The sequence below is a fragment of the Schistocerca cancellata genome, chromosome 1, assembly GCF_023864275.1.
Source record: "Schistocerca cancellata isolate TAMUIC-IGC-003103 chromosome 1, iqSchCanc2.1, whole genome shotgun sequence".
Lineage (NCBI taxonomy): Eukaryota > Metazoa > Arthropoda > Insecta > Orthoptera > Acrididae > Schistocerca > Schistocerca cancellata.
The window spans coordinates 555195749-555218323 of NC_064626.1; the positions used below are offsets into that span (position 1 = coordinate 555195749).

The 22575-nt window shown below is 37.2% G+C and overlaps 1 protein-coding gene across 1 annotated transcript in view; it reads left to right on the plus strand.

Moving 5' to 3' along the window:
* The window catches only part of LOC126180617 (WD repeat-containing protein 35), a 179962-nt gene extending 158386 nt beyond the window's left edge, over positions 1-21576 (plus strand). Inside the window, exons 19-23 of the mRNA XM_049924707.1 lie at positions 23-146; positions 4389-4526; positions 10171-10331; positions 18563-18687; positions 21312-21576. Coding sequence (XP_049780664.1) covers positions 23-146; positions 4389-4526; positions 10171-10331; positions 18563-18687; positions 21312-21486 — 723 coding nt within the window. The 3' untranslated portion in view covers positions 21487-21576. The remainder of the gene's footprint in view (positions 1-22; positions 147-4388; positions 4527-10170; positions 10332-18562; positions 18688-21311) is intronic.
* Positions 21577-22575: the final 999 nt, after the last annotated feature.

A 22575-nucleotide genomic window follows, 5' to 3' on the forward strand; every position in this document is an offset into this window, starting at 1 on the left:
AATTTTGTTTTTCTGCTTGCAGATGGCTGAGAAAGAGGGGAGGAAGCACTCACAGCCACAGCGAATAAAAAAGTTGTATGTTCTGGCTGCCTTGTTAGTTGAAGAACATCAGCAGTTATTAAAGCAAAAAGCTATTGGATCCACAGGTACATTTCCTGGTTTTTAGAAGTTCTTTGAAATATGATGTGTAGTTTTTCGTAAGTTTTACTTTATTGTATTTCAGTGTGAGATAGTTTGATTATTTACATATTAGTTTTAATTTTTTATTATTGGGATCAGTCCCAAGCAATGGACCCATGTCAGTTGGACTAGCAAATGATACTAGTGAAAAAAGTTGGAATGCTACCTTGCTTGACACAAATAAAATGTTGCATAGTGTAGGCGTATGGACAGGACTGGAATGATTTTTTGACTAATGGACGTACTGTACATCACTTTGGCAAATTAGAACTGAAGATCTCCAAGATCAAAGAAAAGATTGTGCAAAATGAGGAAATTAAGATGAAAAAATTATTTTTTAAAAGAAAAGTTAGCCAATTGATTTAATTGTTCATTCATTTTGCATAATCATGGTTTCAGCTCTAAACCCATTCTCCGGAGTGTGTTGAACTCAAAATTAATAAAATATATATAACATGCTGGTCATAGGAACAAGCAGTTACGTACTTGAAAACATTACTTATGTGTCTGATCTGTGTGTGACATGCCGTCATCAAAACAACATATTTCTGGTCTTATAGACCAGTTGTCATATTACAGGATATGACAACATATTGAAGATACATAATAATATAGCTGACATTTTGCACAGTGAAAAACCGCTAACACACAGTATGGCATATTTAATACCCGCTGTAGTCCTATGAGCTGCATGTCACTACTGTTCTTCAGCTGACGTTCACATAAGTCAGTTCAGTGGCAGAGATCATAACAAAGTGGCACAACTGTGTGAGCCACATGATCTTCACTTTACCAGAGATTTTACTAGGAAAGAGAAAGTGGATATATATTTAGATAATGCTTAACATGTCCTTGTAACACACACTTATAACAGCTTCTTGCTGGTGTACATTGTAATATTCTAAACTCAGAGTGTAAATATAATCATTTTAGATGCACAGTAAAATTTTGATCTTCAACCATTGCATGGGTGCAATATTATAAAATTGTAATTCACTGATTTATGGAGACTTACATAATAGATGTTGCACCTGTGCAACAACTTCCATGATCCATGTGAAGTGTTGGGTCTACCACAGAACTCCGAAACTGAAAGATCCTGAGTCAGAGCTATTCACGGCACATTACTGAAGTACGGAAGTCCCCACTACATAATATGACCATTCAGTAGGGTGAGAACAAAGATGGCTGGGAGTGGCAAGGGGAGGGCCAGGTAATAGAGTGTGGAGAGAGTGGAGAAGAGGACAGATGGAGATAAGTGGGACATGTTGGGGTGGCTGGGAGATGGAATAGATTTGGGAGTGTGCATAGGGGAGTTAGGGGTGCGGGGTAAGCAGAGCATGGTTCGTCTGTGAGCTATATTATATACCTTACCATATACTTCAGTATCACATGAATTTCCATTAAATTCATATTGATGTACTTCCGTTACTTATAGCATATGAAGTCCTGAACCAAATATAATAGGTTCTGTATACATTTCTAACACAGTACATCAATATGCTATATTATGTACCCAGACCATACACTGCAATATTACATGAATATTATTAAGTACATATTTATGTAGCCATACTTCTTAAAGCATGTGAATATCTCAACCAAACATAATGGGTTCTATACACTTTTTTCAAGGTGACATACCTATATATTCCTTTTACAGATAATAATCAAAAATTATTGGGAGTTGTTAAAATTCTAAAATTACCATATGTTGTTGAAAAGTCATATAAGACATAGATGGTGGAAGTAGTACATGAAGACTAACTTAAGCTACGATGCAAAACTAAAAGAAAATCACAGTTCAGTGATGTCACTATCAGGTAATATGGTCCTGAAATTACATCTATGTGGGGTACATAAGCCAGCAGCCTAAGAAAGTACTTTAGGGTTTGGAGAAGGGGGAGGGGTAATTGGAGTTGGAGGAGAGGACAGGGTGGGTAGAGGAGGGGGGGGGGGGATGGTACATTAGTATACTACCTTGCATACTTGAGCATCACTAGATAAGTACCCACTGCCCCCCTTCCTTGTAATACCTTTGATAAGGCAAAGATCATTTGGCTCGCACAGTGGTGCTACTTTGTTATTATCTCTGCTGCTGTATTGACATATGTTTATGTCAGTTGGTGAACAGAAGTGACTAATCCAGGTCACAGAAATATATTGTCTGTGAAATACACCATACTTTGTGTTAAATGTTTTTCACTGTGCACAATATCAGCCATATTATATGCCTTTGATATGTACGCATATCCTGTAATACAGTACGACAACTGTTGTGTAAATCTAGAAACATATTCTTTTGATGATGCCATGTCAAAAACAGGTCAGACAAATTTTAATATGTAAGTAATGTTTTTAAATATGTAATAAACACTTGTTCCTATGCCCAGCAGTGTATGATATGTACACATTAATATTTTGAGTTCATTGTGTACTTGAGGGTGGCTATAAAGCCAAAATCATGATTGTGTTAAGTAAATGAACAATTGACAGTCAAATCGCAGAAATTTCTTTTAAAAAATTCTGTATGACTGTGGTGCTCTATTAAGTAAAGATCATTAGTTGAAAAAAATTAATTTAGTATGCAGATGTGCACATTGATATATTATCTTTCATTGAAAGTTAAAACACATGGTTTAGCAAGAAATAAAAATAGTAGAGATAAAGAGTGTTGATTGGGTAAACAGAGAGGAAAGGAAGGGAATGTGTGTTGTTCCAGCTTAATACTTTAATTTTCCAGGCTTGTTATTAAAGTCAGAAAGAAGCTTTTGGTTATATAAAATGAGTGTGGCAATTACTCAATGACAAAAATGTGCCATGGTCATACTGATGACTACTTTGTCTTTTACTGTTTTCTCTATAAATTATGTCTTTATGTCCTACAAATGATTCTTCATTTTCTAAAACAGATCAGAATTTTGTGAAATATATGTGTGCACACTTTGTGTGTGTGGTGTGTATCTGTTGGGACAGGGTGGGTGTATGTGTGATAATAAATGTGCCCTATCACAGTGGAGTGTTTGCATATAGACTGAGCCCAGATGTTTTATCCACATGAAAAAAAATTGAACGTACACTGACTGTTTATATGTATGTACAGGAGAGAAGAAAGTAATATGGCAGTTTGGTAGGGGTAAGGATGTGGGTCGATGGAACAAGGATGGAATGAGGGGATAAACTGAAGCAGAATTGTGCAAGACTGATTAATCTCAGTGGTAGTAGCAAATTGTAGACTGGGAATGGTGACACTCAAAAACCAAAACAGAGCAAGGAGGGCCACAATCACAGCATTTCAGAGTATGCACATCATATCATCAGTATCACATATGTATATCATTAGTAGCAGATGATTCAACAATTTTCACATGAATAGCATAGTTTAAAACAGACTTGTACTTCATCAACTTGCAGACACAATTTACCCAATGTTGCCCGGATAGTCAGGTGGGCAATGGGAACATGAGGCAGTCACTGCAAGTCTGAACCAGCTCCTCCCTCCACTACACAGAACACATATGTGGCTACTGCATATGCTGGTATCATGGGTCACACTACATCTCACAGACTATAAATAATAATAAACCACCATTATGCAGCTGCATCTTTTCTCATTTTATCATAATATGAACTTGATTTTGTTGATTTTTTCATGCATCATGTCTTTGAAATTGATTGTTTCTGAGACTTGTGTTAACATAAACTGTAACCTGTATGAGAACATCATTGAGGAAGGGTGATGAGAGCCACATATCTGTATGTTTGCATAAACTTTGTTTGCTATGTTTTTTTTCTTCTAAAATTTTTTTTGTGTCTTCTGTACTTGAGGTAGGAAGAGAACGACTGCTAGTGACCAGTTAAATCAGTGGTGCCTGTCAAAAAGTTCCATGCAGAGTGACTGATGTTCCAAACTGCCGGCTAATTTGATTACAGCCCACGTTGATTCAACTTACAATTGCTTGAAATACAATGTTTGAACTTTTCAGGGAAATGTTTTTATTTTATGTATGTTACTGAATGATTATGTTATTTTTAAATAGTAACTTACAGACTGAACTAGATGTGAAAGACAGTGACAGCTGAGATTACCAGGAAACCACCTATGTATAGTTAATGTTCATTGCCTTGCTGTTGCAACTATTGCTACAGTGTACAATATGTAAATTAAATTAGAAATTAGATACTGATATTTTCTTATCACCGTTTAGGTGGCCGAAGCACAGCATTGATGGGCTTGCTCAATAGTGATACAGATTCTGATCTAGATACCAAACATGTTGACAATGCATGGAAAGGTGCAGAAGCTTATCACTTTTTTATGCTTGCTCAGAAACAATTGTATGAAGGTAAGAAACTTTCTACAGTGAAGGATTTGAAATTTAATACGAATATGAGAATTTTATGTATTATAAGCTAATGGTGAAATCTAATTATTTTATATTTTAGTGTATTTCCATAATCTTAAAACATTAATCAGAAGTAGATTTGTGTGTTAACTCAGTTAGATCTACTAACTACAACTTCTTCTTTTTCTTCCTCCTCCTCCTCCTCCTCCTCCTCCTCCTCCTATAATTAGATTACAGAGGGTCAACTTTCCTAATTTTCAATGCCTTTTTAGTCCATCAGTATGCACCTTGTTTTATCAGACATGTACGAGTTTTATTAGTGTCATTTCCTCTCTTACCTGTGATGATGGAAAGACTTTTCTTCACAACATAGACATCAGGTCTGAGTAAGATGTGGTCATTCCATTGTGGTGATCTTATCTGTATTATATGCTACTTTCATTTCCATTACAAACCTTACCCTTAAGAGTGACTTCAACAAGACCACTGCAACCCTAGAAAATGGCATGCCATACTCTGTCAGTCAGAAATGAAATTGCTACAAAAAATTTATGGAGTGTTGAAGGAGTCTTGTTTGTGAATTTAGTGAAATATGGAATGATAATTGGTTGTGAATCATACTATGAGGCAGTAACAGTTCAAAGCAAATGATGCGCTGTCATTTTTTTGCCTCACAATTTTTGGCCCCGATCTGCGTAACAAACACAAGAATTGTGGCATCAGTAAAAATTGGATGTTTTGAACAATCACCTTGCAGCCAGAACTTAGCTCTAAATGATTTTTACCTCTTCAAGCTCAAAGAAAGGGACTTGGCTCCTATCACTTGATTCTGATGAAGAATTTCAAGATACCGTTTTAAGGTCATTGCAATCTCAGGTGGCAGAATTTTATGTAGAGAGACTTTGTCACAACTTTTTCATTTATTACATTGTATTTGTTTCATACAGAAATGTACGTAATATTTGCTGTTGCATTGTCTCGTATAATCTTCCATTGTGCATACTACTGGCTACTGATACATGAGATAAACACTTATATGCTGTTTAAAATATTTTTCATAAATAAAGCAGCTGGTAGCAATTAGATGGCGTGACTTGTTTCATGTCCACATTGTGGCAGCTTCAGCATGGTAACCTCTTAGTCTGATATCACCTCCAGTGACTGTTTCCTATAGCAGCCCTTAGCAATGTGTACTGTGCTACACGATGTAGCTATAATTTTACTGGCAGTTAGCAGCTTATGTCAGTTTCAGTGGCTTTAATTCTATGTGGTTTTAAAATTAACTTCTTAAAGAAGTATTGTTATGTGACAAGTATTATTGCTCTTAAATTTGTCTGTTAGGTGCAACAATGAGCACAACTTTCTTATAAATCTGTTCAGAATAAAAACTGTTTATTCTTATTTTTATGTATATTGCTATTTATTTATGATCTTTCTAGGTAATTATGGATGAAGACACCCATAATCAGTATCGAAACATGGTAAAAGTAAAATTTCATTACAAACAGTCTACTGTTTTATATTTATCATATCCTTACAAGATGATAATCTTCTGATAAATTTGCTTTGACTGTTCTGGTATTATTTTCCAGATAGCCTTTGTTTGTTACAATTGTAGGTGTGTTTTTACGATTATGTCATGGAAGGTTCAGCTCAGTGGGTAGCTATGAACAGAGCTACTATTTAAAATGTAATTTCAATCACAGGCAACTTAACATCACTCACAAGGGGAGGCCATGACGTTTGGAATGCGGATTTACTGCAAACTTTGTACACTCGTAGTACTCCGTGAGGACAACAAAATGTGTAAGGAGTAGTGTGTACATCTCAAGCATTATTGAGAAAATCACAAGATAATTTCAGTCATCAAATATGTACCTGTGCGTGGCCTTTATTATCATAAAGCGGTGGCAGCTGAGTGGTTAGCGTCCAAGCCCCGTAATCCTAGGTCGTTGGATTGAGTCCCATTTGTCCCTTCTTCTTCTTCTTCTTTACAGTCATATTCTTTAGTATTTATATTACAATTGATATAATTGGAAAAATACATGTAATCAGATGAACTTTTATTAAATTTACAATGTTATTTGGCAGTCTACAAATTTTTGTTATCACAAATAATATAATATTCATAACTACCAACTAGTAAAGGACCTGACGCATAAGTAGTAGTAGTAGTAGTAGTAGTAGTAGTGTGGTATTCTGCCTTACAGTAGGTCTTGTCATGGGTTAAACCTCTTCCACTTTTGACTGTCCATAGCCAGTCTTTTCATTTTTGAATATTTGTCTCCTTTGATATTGTCCAGCATTTGATATCTTCTTCTTCCTATTCCCCCTTTTCCTTCCATCATTCCTTCTATTCCTTCCTTCAATAAACAGTCCCTCCTCAAACAATGTCCAATCCAGTTCTGTTTTCTCTTTCTGATGATATTCAGCATGTTTCTTTCTCCTCCAACCCTTCTTAATACTTCTTCATTCCTTACCCGATCTTCCCATTTCACTTTTTCCAGTCTTCTTCATATCCACATCTCTGGTGCCTCCAATCTTCTTTCATCTTCCTTCCTCAGTGTCCAGGTCTCCACACCATATAAATGCATAAAGTGATATTGAAAATGTTTGCTTGTCCGTGATTTGAGAAATCCCTGATACCTGGAAGGAGCCCAAAACTACTTGTTACCTGCAAGTTTTGACTGCCACAGACAGCTTTCAAAAGATGTACAACTAATCATCACTTTCAACATTACGAGTACAAGTTTCAGAATGGTATTTCTCGTAAAAACATAGAAAACATAAAGTTAAACGGCACCAGCTGCATTGCATAAGTACTATGTTTCCACGCAAGGTCTTTTGAGGTTTTCCATGGAAAAATAAACCTCACAAACATTTTTAAAAACCTCTCTTTCATCTGATAATTTGGAAGCAAACCATGCATAACACAGCATTTCCTCGAATATCGGCACTGATAATTGGTCATGCAGTATCGAGAGTATTTTAATAGTGTCTACATGAGAAGGAATTTCTCGTTCTCTTTCGATTAAATAAGAACAATTTTGAAGATGTTTAATGAAATGTTTAACTTGCCTGTAGAAATAAACATCACACGGTTGGCAAATTGGCATGCAGTTCGGAGGTACGACTTTAACCATACATGTTCCAAGTCACCAAGTCATTCGTCATCGGTGAAAATTTCACTGTACAAACCAGGATTCGTCTGACACCCCCCCCCCCCCCCCCAAGAATCTATTATTAATAAGAATTTTTCTTTTTTCACGTAGGGAAGCATGACACTAGGGAAAAATTAACAATATAATTGCGTGGTAAGGTTCCCAGATTTCGAACTCGTTACAACGACATTCGGAAGACCTTTCATTAATTTGTCAATGGTGTTCTGAACCTTTGGTCCAAAGTTCCCCGTGGCTTCTAGCAAACAAAGAAACGTGGCAATAATTCGCCACACAATGTTATCGCATATTTTGCCGTGTACTTGTGCGTCGCCTTATTCATATCGCGCCTTCTGACAAACACGGTCTTCGAATTTCTTTCGGTGATGAGAGTTCTGTTGTATATGAACTGGTACTGACAACCTGTCTGGTCTGTATTGATAACAATTTTTTTTATTTTTATTTATTTATTATTTATTTATTTATTTACTTTTTTTTAAATTCCGGATGACTGCCTTCGTCTGCAATTGAAACTTTCTCACAGCTTCAAGCGTTTCTTCCACAGATACACATTCCCTCAAACTCACATACTGCATGATCTTCCTCTGCCAAATTCTGTGCCGTAGTTTGAATTTTTTTATCCATGAAAGCGATGCTTTGAAGATGAAGTCCTCCGATTGCAGTTGACCTGCAGCAGCCAGAGCTCACTGCTGTAGGTTTCTGGTTGTTACCTGAAAAGTAAAATCAAAGTTTCATTTTATTAATATAATTATTTCTTCGAATGAGGTTGTTGAAGATATAGCAAAGTAGATGTAGAGTGATGAAAATGAACACTTACTTGCTGATAATTTTGGCGAGACTCCACGAAACGGTGATAGGTCCACAAATCAATTACCGAATATTTATCAATCGTTGATCCTCCAGGTTTTATGTTTTCTTCCCATCTCTTCAAATCATCTTTTCTTGTCAAACTTCTAGACCTTTTTATCTGGAGAGTTCGAAGACTCCATTTGGGATGTTCTTTTGCCAGTTTAACAACTTTTATTTTGGTCTCCAATGGAACATAATCGCCTTTTGATGCCTTTTCTGTTGGCTCATAATCTCCATCGTCAGATGAATTTTCTTCAACTTCATGGAATTGATCTCCTTTGTCTACTTCATCAAAATGAATAAGGTCCTCATCAGTGATGAGTATTTTTTCTCCTAACATTTCCATGGTAGCCCGATACAGTTCTTCTCCAATCACCATTGCATCGGCAGAAATTGTTGCTCATGCTTCTGTATCAATGACGTCCGCTTCTTGAAGAAGCCTCTCACAATATACAAATGCATCTTTCAAACAATGTTTCGCAACTGCACTATGGACTGAATATTCATGACATTCCTCACCACAGTTCTCAACGAACTGGGTGTCACTTCCATTTTTTTAGTCACGATGTAAGGTTTTATACTTCACGAACAATTCGCACGTACGTTATTTCTTCCTGCTACATATGCAAGGTCTCACTGCTGTGCAAGTTAACCGTTGAATGAATTGAAAGATCCCCATTCTACTCCATTTTGAGCCTGGCCCTCCCCTCGTTGGTCGGTTACTAGTCTGTAGTTATGAATATTATATTCCCTTCTTCTTCTATTCCAGCTCACCCTCCCAATCTGCTCTCTACTGCATGCCACACACAACTCCTCATGTCTTCTTCAGGGTGAGCTAATGAGTGCTGCATTCATTTCCAATTCCCTTGCTGGCTCTCCCTCCCAGCTCTTAGCCAGCATATCTTTCATCCTTACCTTCTCCCCTCTACCCCTCCTCCCGTCCCCTCGCAGTCAATTCACCCAATACAAGTGTTCACCCAGACAAGCTAATCTGCAACATCAGTATGATGTAGTCAACTTGGGCAGATTGTGTTAAATTGCACAACAGGGTGAAAAAAGGCTTTATTAGTAACCAATACCCTGTAAACAAAAACTGCATAAGGAAAACCAGAAACTGCAGTATTTTAATTACCACAACAGCTATCATTTATATACATGATGGGTACAGCTCACCTCCTCAACAGTTCTTTGGTTTAGGTGAAATTTTGCATTCTGCGCCTGGTAGATATTGCCTTGTGATATAAGAATAAGGAAACCATTTACAAGATTTCACAGTAATTTCATACACAAAAGAATATCATGTATGAAATTACTGTGAAATCTTGTAAATGGTTTTCTTATTCTAGTATTGCAATTTCTGGTAAAAAATAACGTCATTACTTGAATATTATGGAGTATCAAATGATGTTCCAAATACTTTTGCAGTATACCTTTTACTAGTTCATGTTTCAGTTATATTTAATCTTGCAGTTGTTGTGTGATAAATAATGTAATAAATCAATGTTCTTTAGCTCTCACAATACAGTAGATGTATGAGATAATTTATATGCCATATTTCTGCTTGGGAATCCAAACATTTTGGGAGCTATTAAGATTTGATACCTCTATTTTTACAGGCAATTTTGAAGCTGCAATGAAAACTGCCCTCCATCTACGTGAATATGAAGATATACTTGAATCTGAGGATGTATATTGCATACTTGCATTAGCCAGCAGTGCAAATAAGGCATTTGGAGTTTGTTCTAAAGCGTTTATCAAACTTGAATCTCTTGAAACGGTAAGCTTCCAGTTACTCAGCAGTTGTATTGTTAAACTGTTTTACGGAGAGTATCAGCTGAATTGTATACAGAGATAATTCAGAAAGTTATTCACTTAGCTGCAGCTACCTCACTTATTAGTCATCCACAAAAGCACCATATTCCCAGTTGTATAGGAGCCTGTAAACACCATCTCCATAAGTGTGCCAGAGTAGTTGCAAGAGTACTGCAGATGTACCATTGTTATTCATCAGACACATACCCTGAAAAGAAAGTATTTGTAGGTCTTTCAAAAGTAGAAAGTTGATGTGTAGGTAATAATTATGAGTAATAATTAATTATGAGTGTGGCTCCAGTTGCCAGAGACTGCTGTTGTGTGTGTGTGTGTGTGTGTGTGTGTGTGCGTGTGTGTGTGGGTGTGGGTGTGGGTGGGTGTGGATGGGTGGGTGGGTGGGTGGGTGTGCGCGCGCACTATTTTCGACAAAGGCCTTGCTGGCTGAAAAGTTATTAGTAACAGTTTTTTCTGTTGTGCCTATCTATGACTCAGCATTTCCGTTGAACGGTGAGTAGCAACTTTCCTTTCAAACTATTGTTGTTAGCAACTGTATTTAAAATTATTTAAAAAAAATTAACCTCACTTACTCAGTTTTTACCCTGATTGAATCCAGCTTGACTTGTGTGTTAGCTTTCTACACAACCAGTGAACTTTGACTCAGCACTCTTTATAGTTCACAAGAAAAATGTGGAACCTGTTGATCAATTCTAAAACACTCCAAGTGATTCTGTTGGACCAAGTGATCCCTTAAGAGAAACCAAGAGGGTAGCCGGTATGTTGAACTAAAGTAACAAGACATGCCCATTGTCTTAAAAGATTTTTGTATTTAATAAAAAAGGTAACTCAAGAGCTTTTTATCAGGTCAATAATCTTCTTAAAAGTAATGCTCTTAGAAAACATTCGATAATAACTCGTGTGATAGGATGTGTAGCTGAAGCCATGATAACTTCTGAACTCCTAAAGAAGTCGAAATGAGTAATACAAAGGGTGTTCAAAAAGTTTTGCACAGTCGTCTCTAATTTTTTTATTTTTTTGCAGGAGGAGAATGAAATTTTTTGTGAACATACTTATAGCTAAATGTTCCAAGTTGGTGTATAAAAGTTGTTGTTGTTGTTGTCTTCAGTCCTGAGACTGGTTTGACGCAGCTCTCCATGCTACTCTATCCTGTGCAAGCTTCATCTCCCAGTACTTACTGCAACCTACATCCTTCTGAATCTGCTTAGTGTATTCATCTCTTGGTCTCCCTCTACGATTTTTACCCTCCACGCTGCCCTCTAATGCTAAATTTGTGATCCCTTGATGCCTCAGAACATGTCCTACCAACCAGTACCTTCTTCTTGTCAAGTTGTGCCACAAACTCCTCTTCTCCCCAGTTCTATTCAATACCTCCTCATTAGTTGTGTGATCTGTACATCTAATCTTCAGCATTCTTCTGTAGCACCACATTTCGAAAGCTTCTATTCTCTTCTTGTCCAAACTATTTATCATCCATGTTTCACTTCCATACATGGCTACACTCCATACAAATACTTTCAGAAACGACTTCCTGACACATAAATCTATACTTGATGTTAACAAATTTCTCTTCTTCAGAAACACTTTCCTTGCCATTGCCAGTCTACATTTTATATCCTCTCTACTTTGACCATCATCAGTTATTTTGCTCCCCAAATAGCTAAACTGTCTTTTATTTACAAGTGAGCCATAATGGACCGTGAAGTAGATGTCAGATTGCAACAACGGGTGGTGAGGGAGTTCCTCTTCAAGACCGGCGATGACTCTGCTCATTGATTCACAGGAAGTTGCTCCCTGTTTGTGGGAAGGACACAGTGGATCGCAGCAGTATCCAACGGTGGTTTCAGAGGTTTGAAGAAGATGATTTCTCTCTACTGGACAATCCACGATGCGATAGACCATCGATGGCAGTAAGTGATGTGAATAAGGAGACCATTGATCAAATCATCCGAAGTGACATGTATAATGACACGACAGCTTGCTGAAATGACTCATTTGTCATTGGGTAGTGTGGTATCACTGGTACAGTCACTAGGGTACAGAAAAATCTGTTCAGATTGGGTGCCTAGATTATTGACAAGAGAAATGAAAATGATGAGGAAGAATGTGTGCGAGGGTCTCATGAAGACCTTTACTGAAGAGTGGAAACAGTGTTTTGACAGTGTCATTACCCAGGATGAAACATGGTTGTTTTTTCCAAACTGAGAGCAAAACCCAATCCATGGACTGGCCCTTGGAAGAAGAAACTGAGACTTTCACGAACAGCAGGCCGAAAGAAGGTGGCCTCCTTCTTCTGGGATCAGTGTAGTTTCATTTTCATTGACTTTTTGGAACCTGACTCCACAATTAACCAGGACCATTACTGTTTGTCATTGGACAAGCTGTGATGTGTCATCAAGACCCACAGACCACAGCTTCAGGGTCAGCTTGTCAGACTACACCATGACAATGCCAAACCCTATACTGCCCATATGACTCAAGAGAAAATCAGGAAAATGGGTTGGAAAATTGTTCCTCATCCTCCCCACAGTCCAGACTTGACTTCGTCTGATTTTTGCCTCTTTGGTCGTCTGAAGGCCCACCTACACGATAAAACATTTGATATTGAAAAAGACCTTATTTCCTGTGTCAAGTGATGGTGTAAAAGTCAATCCCTAGAATTTTACCAAAGTGGATTTACATCATGGAAAGAATGTTGGGCCAGCTGATGGAGGCTACATTGAGTAGGCTCAATGTATAGCTAAATGTTACAAGTATATTCACAAAAAATTTCATTCTCCTCCTGCAAAAAATTAAAAAAAAATTATATACAACTGTGCATAAGTTTTTGACCGCCCTTTATTTTTATCGATGAGAAAGACAAACGGTAAACTGAAAAAGACATCACTTTTGATTTTTTGTGTTACCTGAATATATGAAATTATGTTTTCTGTGCCTCAAGATACACCCATACATTATAAATACAAAGAAATGTTACAAGTTCCAGCAGTTTGGGCACACTCCTTTTGTATTATGTGGGCAGAGCGACTTGTGTGGAGTGTGGCATGGCTTTCATGGGCATGGTACCCCTTTTATGTCCCTGATAAATGTGTCAGCATAATCATTCATATTAGAGCAGGCAATTACTCAATCTTTGATGAGGAAGAAAAAGCTCAAGGAATCTAGGTGATGAAATACACACCCTACCTTGGGGCAGAGAAGCAGCTGAAGGCGACCCAAGCTACATCATTTAAAACTTCCTAACAGTTATCTTAAGTTTTAGAATTTTCAATGATGTAGAAAAGAATGTTTCAAATAATGTAGCTTGTAGGAAATAGGTCCCACTTGTACCTGAGTATGTATTTGTAAAACCTGTACAGGAGGACAGCCACTGAATCTGCGATCCTGCCCAAGGTAAAGCCTGAAGATGTAGATGAGGTGGACGTGCAATACAACACAAAATCTATAGCAGCAGTGTCCACAGTGAGATTCAGTATATAATTTCCTCCAAAACAAAGAAAACAGAAACAGAACACCACTAACCCTCTTGCACCAGTGAACTTCTGTAGAAATCAGGAGGGACTGTGCTGCTCAGCCGGTGAACTGCTGCAGAACTCGAGAGGGACCTGTGCCACTCAGCTGTAGCAGTTCTGCCTCTCCTGGTATTTATGTGCTTCACTAACTCTACTTCTGTGGACATTTTGACCTATCCAGCATCTAGCAGCTGTGTTGGAGGACTGTAGAGTTAGCAGTAGACTCACTAGATAACAGTTGCAATCAGTTTTAAAGTGTAGTTTCAGCTTCTGTTGCACTACTGATTTCCCACCTTGTTTTAGTTCTTTACTGATGTGGTGAGCTCCTCACTTAGATGTGTTGTAAGGAATGCAATACAACTCTGTGCGCCTTTCCGTGCTTCACAATTTATCATAAACTGAAGAATTTTTTAAATGTAACACTCTGTGAGATGAAATTGATGTAATATAATGTAAATCAAATGTAAATGAACATTAATGTACACGTGTAAACAAAAATAACACTAAACAATGGAAATCCAGGATGGAATAATGACAATATTATGAAAAGGATAGTTGCTACTCACCATGTAATGGAGATGGGAAGCCTGGCTTTGGCAGCCACAGACAGTGATCATGTGTGAGAGTTGTGTTTGCGCACATGTGTGTGTGTAATTGCATGTGTTGTCTAATTCTGATGAAGGGCTGTTTGGCTGAAGGCTTTGTTGTGCAACTCAGCATCTCTGCTATATGGTGAGTAGTGACTACCTTTGTCATAATAGTGTCAGAAATAATGTTAAACACATGTTTCAAATAATGAAGCATCCACCCCACCATTGCTGTGTCCGAAACTGTGAATCTAATAGAAGATGCAAAAAAATTACACAAATTGTCTAAAAGATCCAGAACAACATTTTTATTCAAAATGAAGATGGAAACATTTGAATATATAGAAATATTTTCCCAAATAAGCGTTTAAAATAATGTCTTACCATTGTAATTAAACTGTGAGTGTGAAAGCAGAGACAGAGAAAGCCCATGGCAGGGGATAGGGGGGAGTTTACTGTACAGTGTGCATGTGCATGACTCAACTATCACAGTGCCAGCATGAAAGGGTTAATGGAAGAATCAAGCTCTTTGTTCTTCGTTACAGCATTACACTTCCTGTCGTGTCTCCTCTTGTCATGTTAGTACCCAATGCTGAAGTCATTGGCTTCCAGCATTGATTCTTCTTTGCCTGTTGACATGGAATGTTGAAAGAATGAAAAACATACAGTGAAGTATAAATTACTTCAGAATTTACATGAAAGAACTGAAGCTCCTATTGCAGGTGAAGAGACTGATTTTCAACCAATCTAAAAACTCTACTCCAAGGTTACAGTCTTCACTTAAAATATTAACCTAGTATTGTTGTCAACAAGATTATAAGTGGAGTACAAGGTAAGATTGGGCAGGAATGTCAAAGAAAATCACCCTTGTTCATTTAAAAGGGACTGTCCTGTCTTTCACCTAAATCAGTTTAATAAAATCTAAATTTGGATGGCCAGATGAAGATTTTAACCCCACGACTCCTGGAATGGTAGCCTAGTCCCTTAGCTATTCTATCACACTGCTCAGCCCCAGTGGAAAAAGCACAAAAAATGAAGTTACAGTTTTAGTCCGCAGCTTGTAGTACTGCTCATCAGCAGTCCTATTAACCACATATATCCAAGCTGTTATACTGTCATACATGCCTCACTGCTACTACTGCTGTTATGCCCCAGGTCAGTGTACTTGGCACTGCAATAATGCTTCAGTAGAAAGGCTCTGAGAGAGCATGTTATTCATCTTCCCTCTTAGTGTCTGGTAGTGGTTTTGATACTAAAACATAGAGACATTCACGAGGTTGGGGATGATCACTCACCAGGGGATGTTGCATTGCAGGCATGTGACCACAGCAGCATAAGCCTCGCACTGTGTGGTGGGCATGTCCAGTTGCAGTGTGCTGCGAAGTATAGAAGCACTTTGCCAAACTGTCCGCCGCTCGTGGTCTCGCGGTAGCGTTCTCGCTTCCCGAGCACGGGGTCCCGGGTTCGATTCCCGGCGGGGTCAGGGATTTTCACCTGCCTCGAGATGACTGGGTGTTTGTGTTGTCCTCATCCTTTCATCATCATCCAGGAAAGTGGCGAAATTGGACTGAGCAAAGGTTGGGACATTGTACGGGCGCTGATAACCACGCAGTTGAGCGCCCCACAAACCAAACATCATCATCATCATCACTTTGCCAAACTGTTTGCCACTAGTATCAACTTTAACTATGTGCTTCCTGGATGTCACCTATGGATCTTCATCAGATTTTTTTATGACTGCTGTTAATGACTTTTGTCTGAGAATTTGTTTCCTCATATAATGGAGACTCTGCAAGTGATATTCTTTCTACTGTTTCCCAACTTTTGATTTGTGTTTCCTTGTGTATTCACTCATTTTATGAATATAAAGCTTAATGTCAATACTTAATGCTTGATGGTGTCATTGCCTTCTGCAGTGGATATCTTTTTGTGGGGGGGGGGATCAGGCTTTTGGAGTACAAGACACCAATAGATGCCGCAGAAGACCTGGTTTTCTGTTTTGGCTGAAGTTTAAGCCATTATTTGTGAAATATCTTGTTTTTTTGAGCTTGTTAGATAATCATTAGCATGCAAATGCCAGTTGTGCATACACGCAAATGAACGGCATTTTCAGCAACATATCTAAAACAATATTAATCACACAACGCTCTGAACACCATCTCTGATCGCCACTAATATGAAAACCTTGATGTACTCACTAACAGGGGAATGTTCCACTTGTGACATTTTTCCAGTTCCATACCTCAATCGGTAAAAATAGAACTCTTGTAGGACCACTTTGTTGTCTGTTTGCCTGTCTCTCTGACTGTAAAAAACCCTTTTTCTCAGTAATAGGTAGATGTATCAAGTTGAAATTTATGCCACATAGTAAGGTCCATGGTCCCTTGGCAATGCAATCAAAAGATATGGCTATTTGTGTTGCATATTTTGACACTTGAAAACTTGCTCATTAAAACCATAGAGTACTTCTCATTGACCTAGAATCATGAAATTTGGCAGCAAGCAAGATTTCACAGTACAACAAAAAGGCAACATCAGAAAATTGTTAATTTGTAATTATATCACATGAAGTAATTTTATTTGTTGTCCAATTGAATATCTGTCCATTTGTCTGTTAAGACACCTTTTTCCAAAGAACAGGTAGAGTTATCGAGTTGAAATTTATGTCACATGCTAAGGTCTATGATCCCTTGGTGTTGCAAAAACTTGATGCTTCTAAGTCAATGCAATTGAAAGATACGACCATTTGTATCACATATTTTGATACTTGCAAACTCACTCATTAAAACCTATAGGGTACGTCCCATTAACATAGAATCATGAAATTTCTCTGGAATCATGGTTCACAGTACAAGTAAAGGAAAAAAAATTGAAGAATTAGCAATCTGTAGTTGTATTATACAAAAAGTATTTATTTTGCCATTTGTTACCGACATAGAATTCCTGGGGCCGATATCTTGCCAGTATCAGTGTCAATAACAGGCAAAAGTTGACAAGAATCTCAATTCTTGGAATGGATGAAATGTCTATATACACAATTTAATTTGTATGGAACCCTTAGAGTGTGAGTCCTACTCATAACTGGCCAGTTTTTTTTATCTCCTCCAAACACACTACAATTTTGTCATGTTCACTACCCAAATTTCATACTCAACAGACCAACTAATAACTTGGCAAAGGAAAAAGAAATCAGTCCACCTTTCATACAGAGTGATTTAAGGTGGAATGATCACATAAAACTAGTTGCTGGAAATGCAAGTGCCAGACTAAAGTTGGAAGAATTCTAAGGAAACTTAATTCACCCATGAAGAAAGTATTTTACAGAATCTCTGTTCATTTGATTCTTGAGCATTGCTCATCAGTCTTACAGGGTAGGATTAAAAGAGTGGATAGAAGAGATTGTAAAAGATTTGTGTATCTTGTCACCAATTTGTTTAGTCAGCACATGAGAATCGTGGAGTTGCTCAGTACTCCAGTGGTGGATGTTAGAAGAGAAGTGTTGGTCATTGTGTAGCGTTTTACTGTTAAAAGTCCACGAGTATAAAATTCCAAGAAGATTATAGGAAACAAAATAAATTCGACCCACGTATGTCTCACGTAACAACCATTAATAGCCATGAAGGTAAAAATCAAATAAATTGGAGCATTTTACAGCTTACCAGCAGCCATTCTTATTCACTGCTATAATAGAAACAATGTACATCTGCCACACACTGCAAGATGACTTGGAAAACGTATATGTAGATGTATATAATTTTAAATGTTGAGCAAGTAAGAACCTCAAGGATCATTGGTATTGATTCAGTGGTACTGAAAAAACATGTGCCAGAAAATGATGGGTCCAAAACATTGTGACAAGGCGATGCCACCACTTGGCTGATAACCCGAGAAGAATTCATCATTGAAAAAACATATCTCATGCTACATATCTACTGTCTCCTGGCTCCTTTCTTCACCAAAATTTGTATTTTATGGGCAGAATTGCTGTCATACCAGATTAGAGTGTTTCCTACTTGATGTCTGCTTGTATATCACAAGAAGCATTTGAAATAATTTAGATTTTTTTTATCATTGAATTTCAGATTTCTGAAGCAAAGAGACAAGAATATGAAGACCTAGCAATGGATATTTTCACAAAATATACACCAAAAGACTCCAGACTCAACCGATCAGAATGTACTGCCTGTGAGACTATGGTGCCAGATGAGTGAGTAAAATATTTACGTTATCGTATTTCTCCTTCCATGTACGTTCTGATTGCAAAGATATGGACTCAGTATGTATATTTCTAATAAATTAGTGATACCATGTTTTCTGTAATTTTTGTAATAGAAAGATAAGAAGGTTAAAACAATCAAAAAGAGGAAACTTAGTTTTGAGAGAGAGAGAGAGAGAGAGAGAGAGACAGAGAGAGGTGTGACATAGTTAACTGTATGTAGACATATCAAGATTATGTGGTGTGGTCAGTTTAGCAGTTGATGGTGTTGCAGAAAACCCTACAAACATTGCCTGTCTCTAATGACCTTGTCTTCATCAGAGAGATGTTAAACCCTAATCTGACTTCCCGTAGTAATGTGGACACATCTGTCCATGAGGTACATGTACAAAATAATGATTTTTAAAGTGCATCCCATAATGAAAAATTCACACTGTCATACACTCATGTTTCATAGAGGTGTTACACAGAACTCTACATTAAGTATTTCATGTCCTTATAAAATTAATACAAATGTTACTAAATAAAAGAATGTAGTATCAAAAGATTTCACGATTAATTTTTTTTTGTGTAAATCTACTAAAGTCTTTTTGTTTTTCTACACACATCTTAAAACCTAAAACCAATTTTGAAGCATGTCATTTTCCATGTTCCAGTACTTCTCAAAACTGAAAACCAGAATAAGTTTTGATGCATTTAACTCACATTTCTGCATAGTGAAGCCTTAGCTAATGGTCAATATGGAGGTGATCTTCACTTACCACAAACGAAAAGTGTTGTTCCAAGAGTAAATATACAGAGTAAATATACAGTATTACAAAAATTACAATATGGCACAGAAAGCTATTGTCACATTATATGTAACTTCCCTGTGGAGTTACAGACTAGCAGTAAATGACATTTCTCTTGCCACAACATTTACAGTCATTTCTACAAGAAAGTGTACGTCATTATTTGTATGAAATGAAAGGCACCATTATACATATATGTTTACATGAAAGTACATGTTATTACTAATTGCAGACTTATCTAATAGTTAATTCAATTGCCACCACTGTTGATTATAGCTTGGCACCTTTTTGGCATGCTTTTCACGAGATTTGCTGCATATTCTCTCATTAATGATCTCCATATCATCTTGATTTGATATGACAGCTGCTTCAAAGTATATATTGACTTTCCTTTAAGCTTCATCTTAATATATGAAAGATTTTGGATCAGATTTGCATCCAGAGACATTGCAGACCAACCCCTGATGGACACCCTGTTGTCTTGTTTCCACACTGTACAGAGATGGTTGTGATGTTTGAAGCACCCAGTGTGTCACGTTCGAACCAAACAGCTTCTTACTGGACCTCAGCAGGCATTTCTGACAAATGTTGCACATTTTTGCAGTGTTTAAATTGGCTACAAATAAGTCCAAATAGCTAAAACTGCATCCAACAAAGCAAAACATGTAATTCTCACACTGTTTATCTAAACACTGTGCAAAAGCACATTGATTACAGATTTGAGACCACTACCAGAGCTGTTGCTGCAGACGTTAATTTAACGTTATGGTGTATACTTTCTTGTGGAATTGTCGGTAGTTTGGACATACCTTTGACTCTTTAAAGGTTTGAAGGCTGAAATTGGTGTGTATATGTTGTCCAGCACATTATAAAAAAAGAGAAGTTTAGCATGAGACCATCAGGTGTGGAACATGGTGTTAGATAGGTCAGATTGGAGGATGAAATCAGCTATGGCCATACTGAAGGGACCATTCTGAATATCATGGGACGTGAGGAGGGAGGGGTGGAATTTAAGTAAATCATGGAAAAACCTAAATCATCATAGCTCAATAGGGATTTGAACCCCACTCCCCCCCCCCCCCCCCCCAATAGAAGTGAGCAATATCTTAAACCTTTAATTCCTTAAGTCAGATGCTGTGTGTGTGTGTGTGTGTGTGTGTGTGTGTGTGTGTGTGTGTGTGTGTGTCCGCGCATGCGGACGTTTTTTGTACACACACACACACACACACACACAGTTGCTGTTTTCTAAAGCACATAAATTTGAAATTATTGTCTTGGAGTTGCTTAGGATTTGACTAATAATGTGGCTGGATCATACTGCTATTTATTTTACATGGTGTGAATCAAAGTCAACAGAATGAACCATTTGTGGATAAGAGAGATTTCTGTACAGTATATGAATCTCATACAAAATTCAATTTTTGTATTGTTCTGTCAACAGTGAGGTTATTTGCAGCTTATCCAATTTTTGTGTTTCTCTGACCAGCACTTTTGCTTAAAAATAGTTGAAGGCTGCTAATAACAGACACTGTCTTCTGGGATGGAACAGCAGTGCTAGTTATCTCACAACATTCACCTTTATCATTGATTATTTGCAATCTGAGGACTGATTAGTATGGCAGTCACTTACTAATGAGTGTTCTAATAGATACATTTTCTACTCATCAGTAGTCTGTCATAGACATTTGTCTAGCATGAACAAATATCTGAAGTGTAAAAATTCCTTTATACTAATATAATCATTATTATTATTATTATTATTATTATTATTATTATTATTATTAGTCTTCAGTAACCCAGTTAAACTAAATTTTTCTATTACAGGTTTAGAATGTGCCCAAGTTGTGGGACAAAGTTTCCTAGTTGTATTGCTACTGGGAGACCACTTTTGGACATGTCCTCAGTATGGACCTGTGGTGTATGCAAACATTGTGCTTCAGAACAAGATATGATTGTGCGACAGAGCTGCCCTTTGTGTCATGCATCTGTACAGCTGTAATGCAGATGCAACCAGAAGAATTTTTCTGTTTCAAACTTAATCCGTCCAACACACCAACACATTCCTCAGAGAGAGAGAGGGGGGGGGGGGGGGGGGGAGATATGCAATTTGTTATTATTTGAGAATGTGTATACCTGACTTACATGAATTCATGTGTTTAGCAGAGAACATGCTATATTGTGTAGCTTATTTTGTCTGCATATTTATGTTGCCATCATATGGTATTTAAAACTTTTATTGTGATATTATGAATTCCGTCCTTAAATTTTAGTTGGTGAGAAAACAACTTTTACAGTTGCTCTCTGGATATATATACATTATTATGTAATTTATTAATTGCTAATGCCTTTGTGTTGTCATTAGTGTCAGCAACTGCATGCAATATTGTTCAAAAGTACAAAAGATGAGCTAAAACTAATTCCGTCCATAAACACAAATAAACAAGAAACATCAGTATGAAAAATCAGTAACATAGTTAAAAGTATATTTTAGGGAAATAATTGCACTTTAGTCTTGTAATCTTATTTTTATTGACATTATTAATAATAAACCAACTTTTTTTGTAACACTATTTATTTACTTCCAGCATCAGACATAAATGCTTGTCTAAAAAGTATAATAGGGTGTTAAACAGGTGCAGACTGTAGCATGGAACAGAAATATCTGTATGAGGATACATCAGATAAAAAAGGCATTGAGTAGCAAATGTAGGAACTGGTATGACTAATTGAGACCCAGGACAAAGTCCTCCTCCAGAATGTGCACACTTCTGCTCATCATGGGGCCTGAGTGAATTGCCCCCTATTTCCAGCCTTTCCCAAAATATCCCTCTTTTCTTTCTAAGAAAGGAACTAACATATCTGAAAACTAGATATAGTTTTGTCTACTATTAAATGTGTTTTTTTTTGGCAAAACTTGCGATTTCACCCTACACATTCTGTCTCCATGTAATTTTAGAGCTTTCCTGAGTCAATTTTCCATTAGTGGATAATACACTAATTTTTGTGGAAACTGCAAGACATAAAAGGTACCTGTCTGGAATCAACATTATATCATAGGCTAGATACATGATAATAGACTAAAGATAAA